Source organism: Leiobunum rupestre, chromosome 1 (assembly GCF_980474605.1).
Source record: "Leiobunum rupestre chromosome 1, qqLeiRupe1.1.hap1, whole genome shotgun sequence".
Taxonomy (NCBI): Eukaryota; Metazoa; Arthropoda; class Arachnida; order Opiliones; family Sclerosomatidae; genus Leiobunum; species Leiobunum rupestre.
Window position 1 is genome coordinate 34,283,917 of NC_143384.1, and position 18,963 is coordinate 34,302,879.

The following is an 18,963-nucleotide window of genomic DNA, read 5'->3' on the forward strand; positions in this document are numbered from 1 at the left end:
TTGGCCCAACTTCCAGGGGGGTTGGGGCTTCACCATATCAACTTTCTGGGCCTTCTAACAGTTAATAACTGGGCCCCAATTTAAATTTAAAGTAATATCCACTATTTTATTTTAGATCGTTCTTTATAATCTCGTAATATTGCAGGGGAATCGTCAAGCGAAAACCACGCTAAAAACATAAAGCGGTCGTTTTTTAATTATTTTTTATAGTTTTCTTATTTTCACTTCTGAGCGACTGCAGCGTCTTAGTTTGATTTTGAGATGAACAACCATTTGATCTTTGAGAGGGTCTCTGCAAGGAGTAGAGGTCGGCGTTTGAATAAGAAATTATACGATTGTTAATATTTATCCATAACCGAAAATTATTCAGAAATATTCGAAAAAAATTATAAATTGTGCATGTTAAATCGTTGTTTATTCGTATAAAACAGATAATACTAATTAATGATTAATTGAAATTGTTGCGGTTAATTTATTTGTTCCGCCGACCTCTAGCAAGGAGGCGGTACAAAATGACTTGAGGGATTACAAAATGGCGGTGATTTTATAGCCATTCAAATTGACATCGAAACGGAAATAACTATTTTGGAGCGTTTAATTTTAAAAAACATGAATCCCTCTTCAGAATTACATTACTTCTAAAGGTACAATAATGATTTTTTGCCACATATTAAAGTATTTCATTTCACTGATAAAAAATATCTAATCACTTTATGAAATCAAAATTGGTTTAAGGAAGAATACCGATTATCAGTATTAAGGCTGTGTTGGGTTTTCCAAGTAATTTTTTAGGAACCCAAATCTCTGAAACAAAGCACTTTACAACTCATGTTCATTAGACAAGTTCAACTCATTAGGATCCATAGAAAACAGCTCCTTATCTGTGACGTAGCCGGAAATACGTCAAAGGTGTCGACGAGTGTCAATGTTAAGAAGGAGTTGATATATAAAACAGAAAAAGGTTGGCTGAAAAGGGGTGGGGCGTTGGACACAGAAACCCCTTGTCTACGCCACTCCTCTTAATATTTGACAAACTTATCTTTAACACCCTCAATAGAATTTATTTACGTCGTACAATTGCGGTTTGATGACATAAATATGGTCCCGCGTTCAATTAAATTAAAGTCACATTATTTAAAAATTATATCGCATTCAATTCAAATTATATCGCATTCAATGCTAATTATATTGCAATTATTTCAATAATGTCGCATTCATTTGAAATGAGGTCGCATTCGTTTAAAATGAGGTCGCATTCATTTAAAATGAGGTCGCAATCATTTAAAATAAGGTCACATTAATTTAAAATGAGGTCTAATTCATTTATATTGATGTCGGAATCATTTATATTGATGTCGCATTAATTTACAGGTTTCACATTAAAATTGTCGCATTAATTTAAAATAAGGTCGCAGTCCATTTAAATGAGGTCGCATTCATATATATTGATGTCGCATTCATTTATATTGATGTCGCATTCATTTATATTGATGTCGCATTCACTTAAAATGATGTCCCATTCATTAAAATTATGTCTCAAGCAGTCACCCAGATGTCGCTATCAAAAAGATATGATTCGTAATCATACGCAGTCGCTACTATCAGTTTTCTTGAATAAAACTATCGCTTTTAAAACATAAATGGAGTGCATTTAGTAGTCAGTTTCGCAGGTATGAAATATTGTCACAATTAATAAAGGTGTTGTCGCATTAGTCCACGTTAAAAACATAATTAATTTTTTTTTTAATTTTTAATATTCTGAGGCTACCAATAAATTAGCTTTTTACTTTACCTAATTTGTTGAATTCGTGTAAAACAGTGTTGCATTAAATTGATTGCCGTCTCCTTAGATTGTTTTTTTTTCTAAATCTGATAAAAAAAATTCTGGTTAGGAAATACTCTTTCTATGGATGTCGCATTTGAAAAAACGATTGTCGTGTTAATTAGCGTTACACTCGCAAATTATTTTTTTTTAAATTTTTCATTATATTTTGGGGGCTGCCGTTTAACTAGCCCCTTTTTTTATCTATTATTGGTCATATTCCAATCTGGTTAGGAAGAACTATTTCTATTGATGTCGCATTTGGAAAAATGATTGTCGCATTGGTTGGCGTTAACGACGTAATTTATTTTTAATTACAAATTATAAATATAAAATTTGGGGGCTGCCATTAAATTAGCCCCCTTTTTTATCTATTATTGGTCACATAACAATCTGGTTAGGAAGAACTATTTTTATTGATGTCGCATTTGGATAAATGGTTGTCGCTTTGGTCCGCGTTGACGACTTAATTTTTTTTATAGAACTTATTTTTTATATTTCGGGGGGGGGGCTGCCATTAAATTAGCCCCCTTTTTTCATTTGTCTATTATCTCATAACCTAATTTGTCGCATTCGTTAAAAATAGTGTCGCATTAATTCGCATTGACGTCTCTTTATATTAAGGTTAATTAAAATTATGAATTAATATGGGGGGTTACTGTTAAGTTAGGCCCCCCCCCCCCCACTTTCTCTATTAATTTTCTCATAAACTATTTTTCGCAATCAAAATTATATCTGTCGCATTTCTTCGCATTGCCATGTAGTGGCTATGATATTCTGTTTTGGTTGAATAACGAAATTATGGGGGCTGACGTTAATTTAGCCCCCTTTTAATTTTAATTATATCTCGATAATGGTTAAGTCACATCTCTTTCACTTGCTGTCGCATTGTGGGTGCATAAAATTGATAGAGAAATTTTCTGGGAAATCAAAAAAGGGGGGGCCAACTTAATCGACCTGTGTTTCCGTATTTATATTTGATGATTCTCGATCTGGTTCAATCGATTATCTCGTTAACACGGCTGTCGCATTCGAATAGCGGTGATTATTTCGATAATTATGGTGTCGCATTGCTTCGCATTGACGTCGCATTCATTTGCATTCATTTAAAATGGCGTCGCATTCATTTGGATTCATTTAAAATGGCGTCGCATTCATTTAAAATGAGGTCGCATTCATTTGCATTCATTTAAAATGAGGTCGCATTCATTTGCATTCATTTAACATGAGGTCGCATTCATTTGCATTCATTTAAAATGAGGTCGCATTCATTTGCATTCATTTAACATGGCGGCCCATTCATTTGCGTTAAGTTAGCCCTGCCCACTTACGATAGTGATTATCTCGTTAACTAAGATGTCGCATTCGAAAGTAAGGGTGTCGCATAACGTCGCATTGAGGTCGCAATCGAATAAAGGTGTTTGGAGGCCTCAACTGTTATAGGGGGGCTCACGTTAAGTTAGCCCCCCCACTTACGAAAGCGATTATCTCGTTAACTAAGATGTCGCATTCGAAAGTAAGGGTGTCGCATAACGTCGCTTTGAGGTCGCAATCGAATAAAGGTGTTTGGAGGCCTCAACTGTTATAGGGGGGGCTCACGTTAAGTTAGCAACCCCACTTACGAAAGCGATTATCTCGTTAACTAAGATGTCGCATTCGAAAGTAAGGGTGTCGCATAACGTCGCATTGAGGTCGCAATCGAATAAAGGTGTTTGGAGGCCTCAACTGTTATAGGGGGGGGGCTCACGTTAAGTTAGCCCCCCCACTTACGAAAGCGATTATCTCGTTAACTAAGATGTCGCATTCGAAAGTAAGGGTGTCGCATAACGTCGCATTGAGGTCGCATTCTATTGGTTGTGTTTCCGGGTTGATAGTTGAAAGTGGGGGGCTGTCATTAAGTTAGCCCCCCCCCTTTTGTTTTAATTATTCCAACTTAACAATTATGTCGCATCTTTTTTTTTAGTTTCGCATAACGTCGCATCGAGGTCGCATTCGATCGCAAATGAAAGTTTTTAAAATTGTAGAGAGGGGGGGCCAACTTAATGGAGCCCTTGTAATATTTATAACAAAAAGCTTACAGCTAAGTACTAATTTTAAAAACTAAATCGCATAATCAAAAGCAGAAATTGAAAAAATATAGCAGAAACGTCAAATATGTCGAAAAAACTGGTAGCATATACTACAGTTTTTTTTTATATAAATTAAAGCGATTTTTTTAATTATTGGGGTCCAGAGCTCGGTCCAGTGTTTTATTTTATCTAAAAAGGCAACCTCACCTCTTCTTACATAAATACAACGAACTTTCATAAATTCTTTTTTGTAAGTTCGCCAATTTTACTTTTATGGTCGGCCCGACAGTTGAACCACCTACGGTTATCGTCGGGTCAACGAATGTGTGTTCAGGAGGTATTTAATTATCGTAGATATAGACATTTTCTATCAGCATCTATGTTTTTATTGAAGAATTTATAGATTTGGAATATTTTATTCTTAAGTCCCCAATCCTACTTAGTACATTTTGTAAATAGAGTAATCGTCAGATGCTCGTGCACGAGCGCGCGGAGGCAGTCTTGGCTCTTGACCCTGGCGTCACTGACATAGTTTTCGAGGAAAATATTTATCCGTTAATGGCGACCACTGTCAAAGCTTTATTAATTTGACTATAGTGTAAATCAAATTAACTATCTCGCATTGGAGAGTCGATAGTGAAATCTTCGTCGGCCCGACGGTAATGATAGTTAAGCACAAATAAGTTTAAAATTCGAGCTTCGTTAATTGAGGCCAATTTTGTAAACAACTTTTATTCAAGCAAAAATATGTTAAATAAATTTACTGCTACAGAAAAGGAAGAAATCGCGAGAGTCGGCAGTGAGTTGGTATGATACCAAAAATAGGACTCTGACTCTTAACCGACTAAATCCGACCCAAAAACGGATAGCTTGTACTAATGGGGAAGCCTTTAATACCTTTATCCCGTTAATTTGTGGTTTTATAATAACCATCTTGCCAGTCAACTATTTGGGAGGGTCGTTGCCCTCTCTGTTTACCCTACGTTCCATGGTAAACCGAAACAAGGAAGTTTTAAAACCGGAATTTGGTATACTTTTAGACACTTCGCTACGTTCTAGTTAGTCACGCTACGGCTACTAACTGACGAAATAAAATTATATTTTGAAATTTTACTATCCACTTAATATTGCCAGCAATGAGCGATAAAAGTGCCGCATTGTAAAAACAAATACACATTTGTTACATTTACATTATGTTTTCCTTATACTAAAAGCGTCATAGGCTGAAGTATTACTACTACATACTTCTGCCATTGGTGACGTCTTTTTGTTATTGTCACAAGTGTTACCGAGCATGAAGCCCCACATGGCTTTGAAAAAGATAAACGACACTCCAGCCGTCTGTTCCACGCGTACAGCGTACAGTGAAGCTTTAGAAGTGAAAAACATCTCTTCTTCGTTTTACCGTAAGTTTTAATGTTTCGTTGGTTTCTTGGAATTAATATAGTAAACATAAATTATATCGTCTGTCTCCCTGTAATTTATCTGTTCCTACATGCAAAGGTGACCTTCGTGATTAAATGGTCCGGAGCATAAGCGGTATTTCACAAGAAATCAAAGACACTATCAGAATCCTATCTGTCTACCGAAACGTAAATATTCGCCATTTTAACGTCCTCTGTTTCTTTAATAAAATATTAGAGATATAATCGCATAGATCTTCAGGGTTATTTATAACATTAAAAATGCTTGAGTCTCAATTTAATTGCAAAGATAAGGAGAATCATTTACATTGGGGTAGTAAATGTGTAAACGTAAAAATCTCACTATCATCTTACAATTATCAACAAAGATAATTCAAAAAGAGGTCATTTCTAGCTCTCTCTCTAATATTTATCTTTACATTGCAGTAACTGTCTCGTTAATATATAGTTTACGAATGTCGGGAAGGATTTGAACCTAGTTTCTTGCAATGGAGGAAGATAATGGTTTCTATGGTCTGTGCGAAACTGTATTCTGGGTAAGTACCTTAAGCTTTCCTAATATCATTTAATTCGTATATCACTCATTTTAGTATAGTATGTTAATTCATCCCTTTAACCGATTTTAATTTTTAAGAGTTCAGGTGGTACTCATTGGGTTTTATTTTAAATATGAAATGTCTCAGATCCTAGCCTCCTTAATTAGTTCCAATATAGAAGAAATTATTTAACGATTAATTTCCAAAGAGCTGAATAAGCTTAAGCGAACAGGCAACAACTACCGTCGACATAAAAAAACGAAGAAGTAAAAGAGATAAAATATTTTTGAAACACTCAGGTATATTCTGGAATAGGTTTAGAGAGTAACACGTTTCGTTATAGGGTTGCCCAATTGGGAGATCTTGAGAAATATCAATCTCAAAAATGGCCATCTTGACCTTGAAAAAAATATCTACGTATCTCGACCTAGAAAATGATATCTCCACCTTAAAATCTCGCGGATCTCTAATTTTACACACGTGTGGTCTATTGAAATGATATCTAAGACGAGGCTGGTTTCAGCTAACGCAATAATTTACTGATCAGACGAAGTTGGTATTAATGGTATGAGTGGAACCATATAATAATACGAATACTTCAGAGATCCTTTGAATACGGCAAATATTTTCGTTAAAGTAATAAATTATTCCGCAAATTTTGAAGTGAGTAGCACCCTATAGCAGAAAATATAAAATTTCCGTAATTACAGTCTAAAGCACTGTTTAAACCCCTTTATAAACGTATATCTCCAACTAATTTTTTATATACTTGGTAGCTGGATGGAAAGTAACCGGCCAAGAGCTTCAGCCAATAGAATCAATTTTAAGACGGAATCATGATTACGTCAGAAAAATAGTACCTACGGCAAAGATTTCCCCGAAGAAAGGCGCTAGGCTAAAATAAAATGGCAGCGAGCTGCGAGTTACGTTAAAATTTAGAACGAGTATCACTCATTAGCTTATTATTAATGAATTACCACAGTTATTACTAATTTATGAGCAATGCTACCTTTATGTTAAGGCATTTATATCCTGTTCGTAACATATAACTACTTCATTTGCGATCCAATAAGCTTTGGATATGAACCAAGGCCTAATTCTCTCACCTGAACGGTAACCCACGGTCCAGGTCCTTCGAGAAAATAAACTATTGAGTATTGCCAGATGGCCATGCGCAGCGGTGCGCTTGATTCTGTACTCGGCGGGGACGCCTCTACTCGTTTATCGGCTGCGAGAGCCAGCCGTGTCCTTAGGTATTATAACATGCGGTACAAAATGGTACCAATATGTAACAATTTTTATGGGCGCCAAGCGTTTTGAAACCTTTATATACGAGTTTATTTTGAAATAATTATGTGTTTCCAGACAAATAATTATTTTAAAATTTACAAAGTACTCCACGTGCTATTCTAAAACATGGTTTAATGCGAACCAATTAAATATTCAAGATTCTTTTATAAAGGAGATAAATTCGCATAAATTAATATAATAAATAAAGGTGCTAACGATAAAATAAGAATTTATGTATTAAAATTATTTTTAGAATTATGATTTCAAGGGACCTTTTTCGAACGCGCAACTTCTTATGATCTAAGGAAATTCGGATTTCGCGAAAGGTGGGCGTAGCTTGGAGTACGTTATAGAATAATGATATTTAAAACGAGGATTTTGGTTAATTATTAAATATTTTAATAAAGGAATGAATGCTTTCATGTTATTTTAGACGAGCATAAAACCCTATAACACAGATTACAAGTATAGGTTTTAATGTGTATATAATCTTTCTAACCACACCAAAATTATATTGCATAAAGGACCGATGAAATTTCTAAGTTCTTTTCAGTTACATTCTAATGTGACATATACAGACATTAATACCTTTAAACAATAATTTAACAAATGAAAATATTTACGAAAGTTGCTTGACATATTTCTACCAATAAATTATTTGTGTTGGTTAATCTATATAACGATAACTTATGTAAAATCCCCGTTGCGCAATTATTTGGAAAATTAATTTCCATTTCAACGGTCCTTTATACAATATAATTTTGGTGTCATTAGAAACATTTTCATCAATATATGTAGAACAAATATATAATCATGTTGCCTTTTATGTGAGTGGTCCGTTGCAATTTATAGTGATCGTCAATTTGATTGCATGGCGTATCGATATTCAACAAACATATTTTACGCTCCGACATTGGTCGAAATCCAACGTTTCGAAAAATAAACAAAATTGAAAATTTCAGGAAGAGTTTTCTACAGTAACCGGTACCGTGTAGGAACTCGGCTATTCTCGGAAACTGCAGGTATTAATAGAACTAAAATACAACAATGTTGCCCTAAATTTGAGTTCCAATGAAAATTTGGACTTTGGGACATTTATCCGAAAATCGAATTTCAACCGATGCCCGAGCATAAAGATTTTTCGATGAATATGGAAACTCTACGCAATAATTGTGAAAAATGTCACTATAAATTGCAATGGTTCGCTCATATATAGGGCAAAATAGTTCTATATTAGTTCTACTGATATCGGCAGTTTTCGGAGATAGCCAAAGTTCCTAAGCCGAACTGTTGAGCCCCTTAAGGCGAAACCTATCTATTGATCGCGGATAGCGACATACAGGTTAATTTTACAGTGAATATCTAAAACTCTACGAGCAGTATTATTTGTAAATCTTACTGAAATTAACATACATCATGTGCTGTCAGAAAATTTCTGTAAATTCGATAGTTTTTGTTTCTGACAAGGAGACATCCCGAAGTGTAACCCACCGATTTTGTTCAAACTCGGGGGATTGGTAGACCTTTATGTATCATGAAAAATCCTAAAGGAAATTTATTCAATGGGCAACCGTTTTGCCATGGCAACGAAAAATATTTTTGACAACAAAAAATTTAAATATTCTCATTGAACATAACATGGGATTCAGACCGATTCCTAGGGCCCCCCTGTGAAACATTTTAAAGAATTTAAAAAATTCAAAAATGCCAAAAATAGAAAAAATAGATAAAATTGACAAAAAACATCAAAACTGATCAACATTTGATCAATTTGAGGTCAAAATCCCATGTTATTTGCAATGAGAAAATTTAATAATTTGTGTTGTCAAATACATTTTTGGTTGCCATGGCAAAACGGTTGCCCATTGAATAAATTCCCTTTAGGATTTTTCATGATACATGAAGGGCTACCAATCCCCCGAGTTTGAACAAAATCGGTGGGTTACACTTCGGGATGTCTCCTTGTGAGTGAAAAACAGTAAAATGTACAGTTGTTTCTGTAAACATTACAGGTTTTGAATGCAGGATGAAACTGTAAAATTTATAATTAATTCTGTAAATAATACATAAAAAACAGATGACAACTGTAGAATTTACAGAAATTGATCTGTTTTTTTTTGGGAAATTGATAAATATGTAGATTTGACAGAAAGGTTCTGGAGTACTGACCGACAGATTTTTCTGTGAAATGAAGTTGGGTTTTCTGACATCAGGGGTTTCCAGAAATTTTCTGTAATTTTTACTGAGTATTTTTCCCTCAGTATACGTAAACCCCCAAAAATAAATCAAATATTTTCTTATGTAATTATTTCATTCGTGAAATTAAAATTTCGGAGTAAGTGGAATTTTCACCTCAATAAGAAGTGGTCATGTTTAGGTGTTAATAAACTCGCTAAAAACTGTACACCAGATTAATTCTTCAATTTATAAAATTTAGTGAAGAATATCAGAGATGATTCTGTTGCAGGGGTGGCTTAAGGGCCGGGTGAATGCCCTGGATGCCTCCTTGAGTAGCGTATAGCAGGGGAGCCACCGTGGCCCCTAAACTAGCGCCCAAACTTTACTTCTGATGAAACTACAGTCTTTGATATTTGCTCTAACAAGAATTGGATTTGCGCTGATAGATTTTGTCAGAAGTTTCTTTTAGCGTAACTTATAATTTTATTAAAATGACATAATTCGCGTCGCTGTGAACATATAAGGAAATGAAAGTAATACACTTTGTGCGTTCTTTTCGGAAATGTGAGATCAAATTGAAACTTTGTGGGTCCTTTTCGGAAATGTGATATCAATTTGAACTTTGTGGGCTCTTTTTGGAAATGTGAGATCAAATTGAAACTTTGTGGGTCCTTTTCGGAAATGTGATATCAATTTGAACTTTGTGGGTTCTTTTTGGAAATGTGAGATCAAATTGAAACTTTGTGGGTTCTTTTCGAAAATGTGATATCAATTTGAACTTTGTGGGTTCTTTTTGGAAATGTGAGATCAAATTGAAACTTTGTGGATCCTTTTCGGAAATGTGATATCAAATTGAACTTTGTGGGTTCTTTTTGGAAATGTGAGATCAAATTGAAACTTTGTGGGTCCTTTTCGGAAATGTGATATCAATTTGAACTTTGTGGGTTCTTTTTGGAAATGTGAGATCAAATTGAAACTTTGTGGATCCTTTTCGGAAATGTGATATCAAATTGAACTTTGTGGGTTCTTTTTGGAAATGTGAGATCAAATTGAAACTTTGTGGGTGCTTTTTGGAAATGTGAGATCAAATTGAAACTTTGTGGGTCCTTTTTGGAAATGTGAGATCCATTTAAACTTTGTGCGTCCTTTTAGTAACTGTAAGATCCATTTAAACTTTGTGCGTCATTTTCGGAAATGGGTCATTCCAGGACAGATTTTCCCACTTGTTCACCCGACCATCGCCAAATTTCGTGAAAACTTGTGTTTAGGGTTATTTCGGCCGTAGAAGTCCGGAAGATTGGTTGAGTGGTTGCTGAGATACAGTGTAGTCACATTTTTGAAAATGACATTGAACCCTACCATTAACCATTTTGTATCTCAGCTTCTACGTAACCCAAAAATTCGAAAGAGGGCTCATTTTGAAGGAATTGAAGAGCGCAATGTAAATAAGCACTTAGGTTCATGCTATATATAAGATAAAATACAATAAATCAAGTTTTAAATAGTTGACCTTTGACCCTGAAAATAGCTCATTTTTAATTTTCAAAATTTAATTTTTTCCCGCATTCCCTATACGCGCTTTAGTTGCAGTCGAAAAACTGCGATTGTAATAATTTTTTGTTTTCGAGAAAAAAAATTATTTTGTATACCCCTCCTTAAAAAAATATATAGAAATTTAAAAAATATATACAGGGTGTTAACTAAAAAACGATACAGAGCCAATTACTCAACATATATTTTAAGTAAGAATTTTAAATTTGCAGGTTACATAGAGGGTGCAGGGGGACAAATGTCAATGAAAATTTCAATGACCTTGAACCAGGTCTTCAAGGTCATTCAAATTTTATCACGAGAACCATTAGGATTAGAAAAATGGTTCCAATTAGAAATGTGTTCTACGTTTAATTTTAAGTCTAAGCAATTTTGAACTGATCTAATTTGACCAATGGGAAGCCGAGAAATGTTCGACCAAAAACCATAAGGTCGTGTGTGGTATTCTAATGTTAAATTTCTATATATTTTTTTAAGGAGGGGTATTCAAAATATTTTTGTTCTCAAAAACAAAAAATAATACCCTCGCAGTTTTTTTAAATTTTGAAAATTAAAAATGAGCTATTTTCAGGGTCAAAGGTCAACTATTTAAAATTTGATTTATTGTATTTTGTTTTATATAAAGCAGGAACCTAAGTGGTTATTTACATTGCGCTTTTCATTTCCTTTAAAATGAGCCCTCTTTCGATTTTTTCGGTTAAGTAGAAGTTGAGATAAAAAATGGTTAATGGTAGGGTTCAATGTCATTTTCGACTTTTAACCCTAAATACAAGTTTTCACGAAATTTGGCGATGGTCGGGTGAACAAGTGGGAAAATCTGTCCTGGAATGACCCAAATGTGAGATCAAATTTCAATCAAAGTGCAGATACAAAATCAAAAACTCCTGGCTCAATTCAAAATTTAAATGAAAGGATCACAAAAGAAACACACTAGATGGCATGAGGGATCACCGTTTTTAAAATTGACAAGTAATAGTTGTCGAAGAGGAAACTTAAACATTTAAAAGACCTTTTTGCATTTCTATGATATTCCTCTACGTTCTCAAAACAAAGTGTGCAAACATTGTTCAAAATTGCAAACAACCCTCCGAAATGGAATTTGTTTTCTAATTTTGGAACGAAGATCCAGGCCCGGGTCATTCCACGGAGGTTCGAACACAGAGGGAACAATGGGTCGTCCGATTTTAATGAAATTTTACACACTGTAAATTGTGGCTAATGGAGGGCCAATTGTGAAAGTTTAGCCTAATATAACGAGTGGTTCCGAAATTATAGACTTTTGAAAATACCCCACGTTTTTAAGGTTTCGTTTGCGCAAAAGTCGTACCCCTAAGCGTTATGGTGAATAAGGCTAATATCATGCGAATCTTGTCTCTAGGAAAATTCATAGCGTTGATTTCTATAATGCTAACAAAAATATTGTATCTGTAACGGTTGTTTAAAATCGGGGCGTTAGACCCCGAAACAAAACAAATATTATTTTCGTGAAAAACACATTTTTAAGAAAAAAACCACCATATTTTTAATCAGCTCTGGTAAATTTTATTTAGATTGAAATATAATCTGTGCATTCGCTATGCAAATTTTAGGAATTTTCAACTTGGTTGACTTCCGTTGAGATGAAGACAAATTAAAAACCATTTATATTTAATTTAACGAAGATAGATGGTGACCTTTTTTATCCCGTATTAAATCGGTCATTCTCTTCCTTCGGTTTTACAATGGTTTAGTTTGTGGCATTCTTCTTCAATAAATTTTCCAACGGAACACATTTCTAATGGTTTTTCTACTTGCATACTATTAACAATTTCGAAAATAGATGTACTAAACAACACGTGATGAGACTCGAATCCGTGTGACCAAGTTACATAACTAGCAGAATCTATAGAAGACGAAATACAGATAAAAGAGGTCAAGAAATAAGAAGTAATATTTTTACTGTTCAAAGTGAAGAGAATGACCGATATAATACGGGAGAAAAAAGGTCACCATCTATCTTCGTTAAATTAGATATAAATGGTTTTTAATTTGTCTTCATCTCAACGTAAGTCAACCAAGTTGAAAATTCCTAAAATTTGCATAGCGAATGCACAGATTATATTTCTATCTAAATAAAATTTACCAGAGCTGATTAAAAATATGGTGGTTTTTTTCTTAAAAACGTGTTTTTAATGAAAATAATGTTGGTTTTGTTTTTTGTCTTAACGCCCCGATATCACAAATATATTGCACATCAGATGAATGCTTAGGCGTATGGTTATCAATATATAGAGGAAACATTTGAATCGGGAGTATGCCCTTTTTCAATACTTGGCTTCAAAGTTGACCCCCCATGCACTAAATATTTTGACAAACGTTCGATTTTTTAAACAACCGTTACAGATACAATATTTTTGTTAGCATTATAGAAATCAACGCTATGAATTTTCCTAGAGACGAGATTCGCATGATATTAGCCTTATTCACCATAACGCTTAGGGGTACGACTTTTGCGCAAACGAAACCTTAAAAACGTGGGGTATTTTCAAAAGTCTATAATTTCGGAACCACTCATTAGATTAGGCTAAAAGTTCACAATAGGCCTTCCATTAGTATAAATAATTGGCAATTTATGTGGTTTTCTTAGGAGGGGAGAGCTATATCTAGACCCTAGCCACCGACTGAAAAATGACTGGGTTCGAAAACTTTAGTAAATGCGTGCAACGTTATAGGCAAATTAAGGCACACACTGCGCCTATCTTTAAAAAATTAAATCTTATGACGATCAAGGAAATATATTATTATAATATGATGCTGTTTATTAACAAATCATTGAAAAACACAACTTTTAATATATTCCAATATAATTCTAATTTAGCGCATGGTTTAAGAAGTCAAAGGCTCCTAATAAACACACCTTCCCGAACCCTTATCAAATTAAACTAAATTTTTTACAACGGAAGAAATCTTTTTAATTCTTTGGGCTTAACTGAACTCCCCAACGAACACCAATTTAAAAAAATAGCCAGAGATTTTGTTTCAAGGAAACTTAATTGGTAAAAACAAGCTTAAAATGCAAATTTATAAAAATTAACTTTAAATGTAACCCCGCAAAAAAATCAAATCTGTAAAACCTTAAATTCAATTCTGTGGAAACCTTAAATTCAATTCTGTGGAAACCTTAAAATCAACTCTGTGCATATTTTTAAAATCAACTATATGTAAACCTTAAAATCAACTCTGTGTAAATCTTAAAATCAACTCTGTGTAAACCTTAAAATCAACTCTGTGTAAACCTTAAAATCAACTCTGTGTAAATCTTAAAATCAACTTTGTGTAAATCTTAAAATCAACTTTGTGTAAACCTTAAAATCAACTTTGTGTAAACATTAAAATCAACTCTTTGTAAACCTTTAAATCAACTCGATAAAAACCTTAAAGTTAACTTGTTAAAACCTAAATATAACGATGTAAATACCTTAAACATAATATTGTAAATAGTCTAAATATGACGCTGTATATACTTCAATTGTAACACTACAAAAAAGTATTTTTTTTTATAGTCTGCGTTGTGGCTTAAAAGTCAATATTGACTTAGCCCGTCACTTTCCCATGTAGGAAAAAATGGAATGATAAACAATAAAAAAATTATTATTATTATTATTATTATTATTTTACTAAAAAACTTTAACTTTATTTTGGAGAATTTGCTCATTTATGGGTAGAGCCGGATTGGAACGAAACGGCGTTCGTTCCCTGAAATTCCTCGGTTGAATCTGGCGAAAATTTGGGAAGAAGCTACTTTAGAATCAATAGCTTATTTTGTAAAATAGGGGGGTTTTTCTTAATGGTGTTTCTCAAAGCACGCGAAAACTCTCAAAACATCGTTTCAGTTGAACTGTAGAGCAGTTTGCAGCGGAGGAAACGAAACTTTTGCTTTTTTTGGGCACCATGTGTGATAGATTCTGGGACCCTGCACTGCAAATTCAAGGCTCATTTTTAGAACACTAATAGAACGCGTCGAGAACGCCTTTTACGGTAGCGATTTAAGATCACATGCATTTCAAGAACATCTTAAGATCACTTGAAAAATAATCTTAATGTGCTCTGAAACTGATCTTGGTCTCTTGAAGTGATCTTAAAATGTTTCAAGTATGTGAACTAAAAACGTTCCAGTGTTCTCAAAATGTGCTAGTAAAACGTTCTCAATATGTTCTAAAATTGTAAAGTGAACTTAATTTCTCGATTTAAGAACATTTGAAAAGATCTAAATAATATTTTCTAAAAGTGTGTTTAAAGTGTTCCAAAAAAATACTTATTATTCACTTCATTATTTTATTTCCATACTTTTTTAATTTCCACATCAAATTTTGCAGCGCGGTTGCAAAGTTTATAGTAATTATGGCCAATTACCCATTTACCGCACAAAGCCATGGGCTGCAAATATTCTTTTGGGTAGTCCAACTCCATGGCATAATATACAGATATTAATCCTATCATTATAGAGGGAATTGAAAGTTCATTTGTTTTAAAAATAATTTGCAAATTATTTCCCACAATCACGGCTTTTTCTAATTTCGAATTTGCTGTTGTCACGAGGCACATAGGGGGACCATTTTTTCTTGTTTTCATTTCATCCATGATATCTGAATCCTATATATCATGAAAACATTTATCACTTATTTTATATTATTTAGTTTAATAATAGAGTATCCATAAAATACATCGTTAATTTAAATAATGTGCTTTGACCTTAGCAAGTTTTTAGTGTAAAACCCCAGCAAATATAAATATTAAACATAGGAAAGTATAATAATTTCCAACCTGCATCATAAAGAGGTCGAGATTGAATATTTTTTTCTATCAAGTATTTTTGATGGATACTCATATCACCTGTTACTTTAATTTCCTCGATGATAGACTTGGTTTTTTTTCCTTTGGTTTGGAAATTGCCACATTGCTATGAAAAAAGCTCATTAAATTAATTTTTAAGCATAAACGCTTTAAAGATATTTTATCATACTCAAATGAAAGAAAACCAGATTTGTTTTTCCGTCAATTGAAATTTTACAGTGTATTTTCTTCAATTTAAATTTCCAGGTAGTTTATTAATATCAAATGAGGGTCCAATTGGTTATGTTACCACCTCAATAGTATTTAGGTCTAAAAACATGGGCCTTTAAGGGCCACACTATTAATTGCCTAGAAAAATTATACTCAAATGAAAGAAAACCAGATTTGTTTTTCCGTCAATTGAAATTTTAGTCTATTATCTTCAATTTAAATTTCCAGGTAGTTAATTAATATCAAATGAGGGTCCAATTGGTTATGTTACCACCTCCATAGTATTTAGGTCTAGAAACATGGGCCTTTAAGGGCCTCACTATTCATTGGCTAGAAAAATTATACTCAAATGGAAGAAAACCAGATTTATTTTTCCATCAATTGAAATTTTACAGTCTATTATCTTCAATTTAAATTTCCAGGTAGTTAATTAATATCAAATGAGGGTCCAATTAGTTATGTTACCACCTCAATAGTATTTAGGTCTAGAAACATGGACCTTTAAGGGCCTCACTATTCATTGGCTAGAAAAATTATACTCAAATGGAAGAAAACCAGATTTGCTTTTCCATCAATTGAAATTTTACAGTCTATTATCTTCAATTTAAATTTCCAGGTAGTTAATTAATATCAAATGAGGGTCCAATTGGTTATGTTACCACCTCCATAGTATTTAGGTCTAGAAACATGGGCCTTTAAGGGCCTCACTATTCATTGGCTAGAAAAATTATACTCAAATGGAAGAAAACCAGATTTATTTTTCCGTCAATTGAAATTTTACAGTCTATTATCTTCAATTTAAATTTCCAGGTAGTTAATTAATATCAAATGAGGGTCCAATTAGTTATGTTACCACCTCAATAGTATTTAGGTCTAGAAACATGGACCTTTAAGGGCCTCACTATTCATTGGCTAGAAAAATTATACTCAAATGGAATAAAACCAGATTTGTTTCTCCGTCAATTAAAATTTTACAACCTGTTTTCTTCAATTTAAATTTCCAGGTAATTAATTAATATCAAATGAGGGTCCAATTAGTTATGTTACCACCTTAATAGTATTTAGGTCTAGAAACATGGGCCTTTAAGGGCCTCACTATTCATTGGCTAGAAAAATTATACTCAAATGAAAGAAAATAAGATTTGTTTCTCCGTCAATTTGAAATTTTACAGTCTATTATCTCCAATTTAAATTTCCAGGTAGTTAATTAATATCAAATGAGGGTCCAATTAGTTATGTTACCACCTCAATAGTATTTAGGTCTAGAAACATGGACCTTTAAGGGCCTCACTATTCATTGGCTAGAAAAATTATACTCAAATGGAAGAAAACCAGATTTGCTTTTCCGTCAATTGAAATTTTACAGTCTATTATCTTCAATTTAAATTTCCAGGTAGTTAATTAATATCAAATGAGGGTCCAATTGGTTATGTTACCACCTCAATAGTATTTAGGTCTAAAAACATGGGCCTTTAAGGGCCACACTATTAATTGGATAGAAAAATTATACTCAAATGGAAGAAAACCAGATTTGTTTCTCCGTCAATTAAAATTTTACAACCTGTTTTCTTCAATTTAAATTTCCAGGTAATTAATTAATATCAAATGAGGGTCCAATTAGTTATGTTACCACCTTAATAGTATTTAGGTCTAGAAACATGGGCCTTTAAGGGCCTCACTATTCATTGGCTAGAAAAATTATACTCAAATGAAAGAAAATAAGATTTGTTTCTCCGTCAATTTGAAATTTTACAGTCTGTTTTCTTAAATTTAAATTTCCAGATGTGTCTCCGTCAATTGATATTGAATAGTATCTTGGCTTAAAAACCATATGTTTTAAGGCTTCTGAATTCTTACTTGTAGACCTTGAAAAATATAAAATTGAACTCACTTTTATGTTGATTACAGAAAATGCCTATAACAATTTGATACAAATTACTATTAGCTACGTAACAGAATAAAAGCAACGTTAACCATTTATGCAAAGTTGAATCTAATTTTAATTTTAAGTGATTCTAATACACTTTTTCGTTATTTTATATTAACGTTAAAACACGAGGTCCACAGTATAAATGGCATAATTCACAATGGGAAATAGTCTTCGCTATGTATAGCGACGCCAATGACTCTTCGCCTCATTATGCAAATTACAATTAAAGTCAATCCTAACTTTGCATTAAAGATACTATACTGTTCTTTTATGTAAACATTTACTTACTTACTTAAATAAATCCAATTTTTCAATTTAGTGTAGATAAAAGATCCTTAAAACTTTCTTCAGGCGTAATCGCGGATCGCGGGAACACAATATCAATGTGGTTTGCTTATTTCCCGATTCACGAACCTCGATAAATTTCCCAGTTTCTGGGTAATTTTTTTAAGTTAATATCTATATAACATTTCTTTAAAAATTCATGATTATTTGCTTTTCAATTCCAAACGCCACAGTGCCTTGTCGAGAAAATATTACTGACGTTTCTTATTATCTTTTAGAAGAACAAGATTTCAGGGAAATTTACCAATACAAACGGATAATATTGAGGCCGGGGCTGGGGAAATTTAATTTTTGAGGCAGCCACTCGTTTTTTTCAATCAAGCGTCAAAATAAGATTTTTTTGGGCTAAATTTTAAATTAACCAAAAGTTATGATTTTCAAATTGTAGTTCTTATTTAAAATTAGGTAAATTTTAAAACTTAGACCGTCGTGTCGCTATAGCTATTTAATTTAAATTTAATTTTCATAGTTCAAAATTTATAAAAAATTTCAAATTTAAAAAAATATTATTTTAAAATTCTTGAATGGACTCTCAATTAATTTTATCTTTTATCAACAACCTAATTTTTAGACTACGCCGAAATTATCCTATATAATAATTACACCACATATAATGTAACACATTAAGAGCACTTATAAAATGAAATGTTCTTGTAATGCGAAAATAACTTAAAAGTTCAACTTTAATCCTTAAGAACACTAGCTCATGTTTAGTTCACGAAGAATTGCAATAAGAGCACATAATAAAGTGTAAGAACATTTCTAGTTCACATTA

The 18,963-nt window shown here is 33.0% G+C and overlaps 1 protein-coding gene across 1 annotated transcript in view; it reads left to right on the forward strand.

The window, feature by feature from the left end:
• The first annotated feature begins 5,235 nt into the window (after positions 1–5,235).
• Positions 5,236–18,963, forward strand: part of LOC149962186 (ATP-binding cassette sub-family C member 3-like) — a 34,505-nt gene continuing 20,777 nt past the window's right edge. The window contains exons 1-2 of the mRNA XM_090164424.1: positions 5,236–5,297; positions 5,764–5,851. Coding sequence (XP_090020550.1) covers positions 5,804–5,851 — 48 coding nt within the window. The 5' untranslated portion in view covers positions 5,236–5,297; positions 5,764–5,803. The remainder of the gene's footprint in view (positions 5,298–5,763; positions 5,852–18,963) is intronic.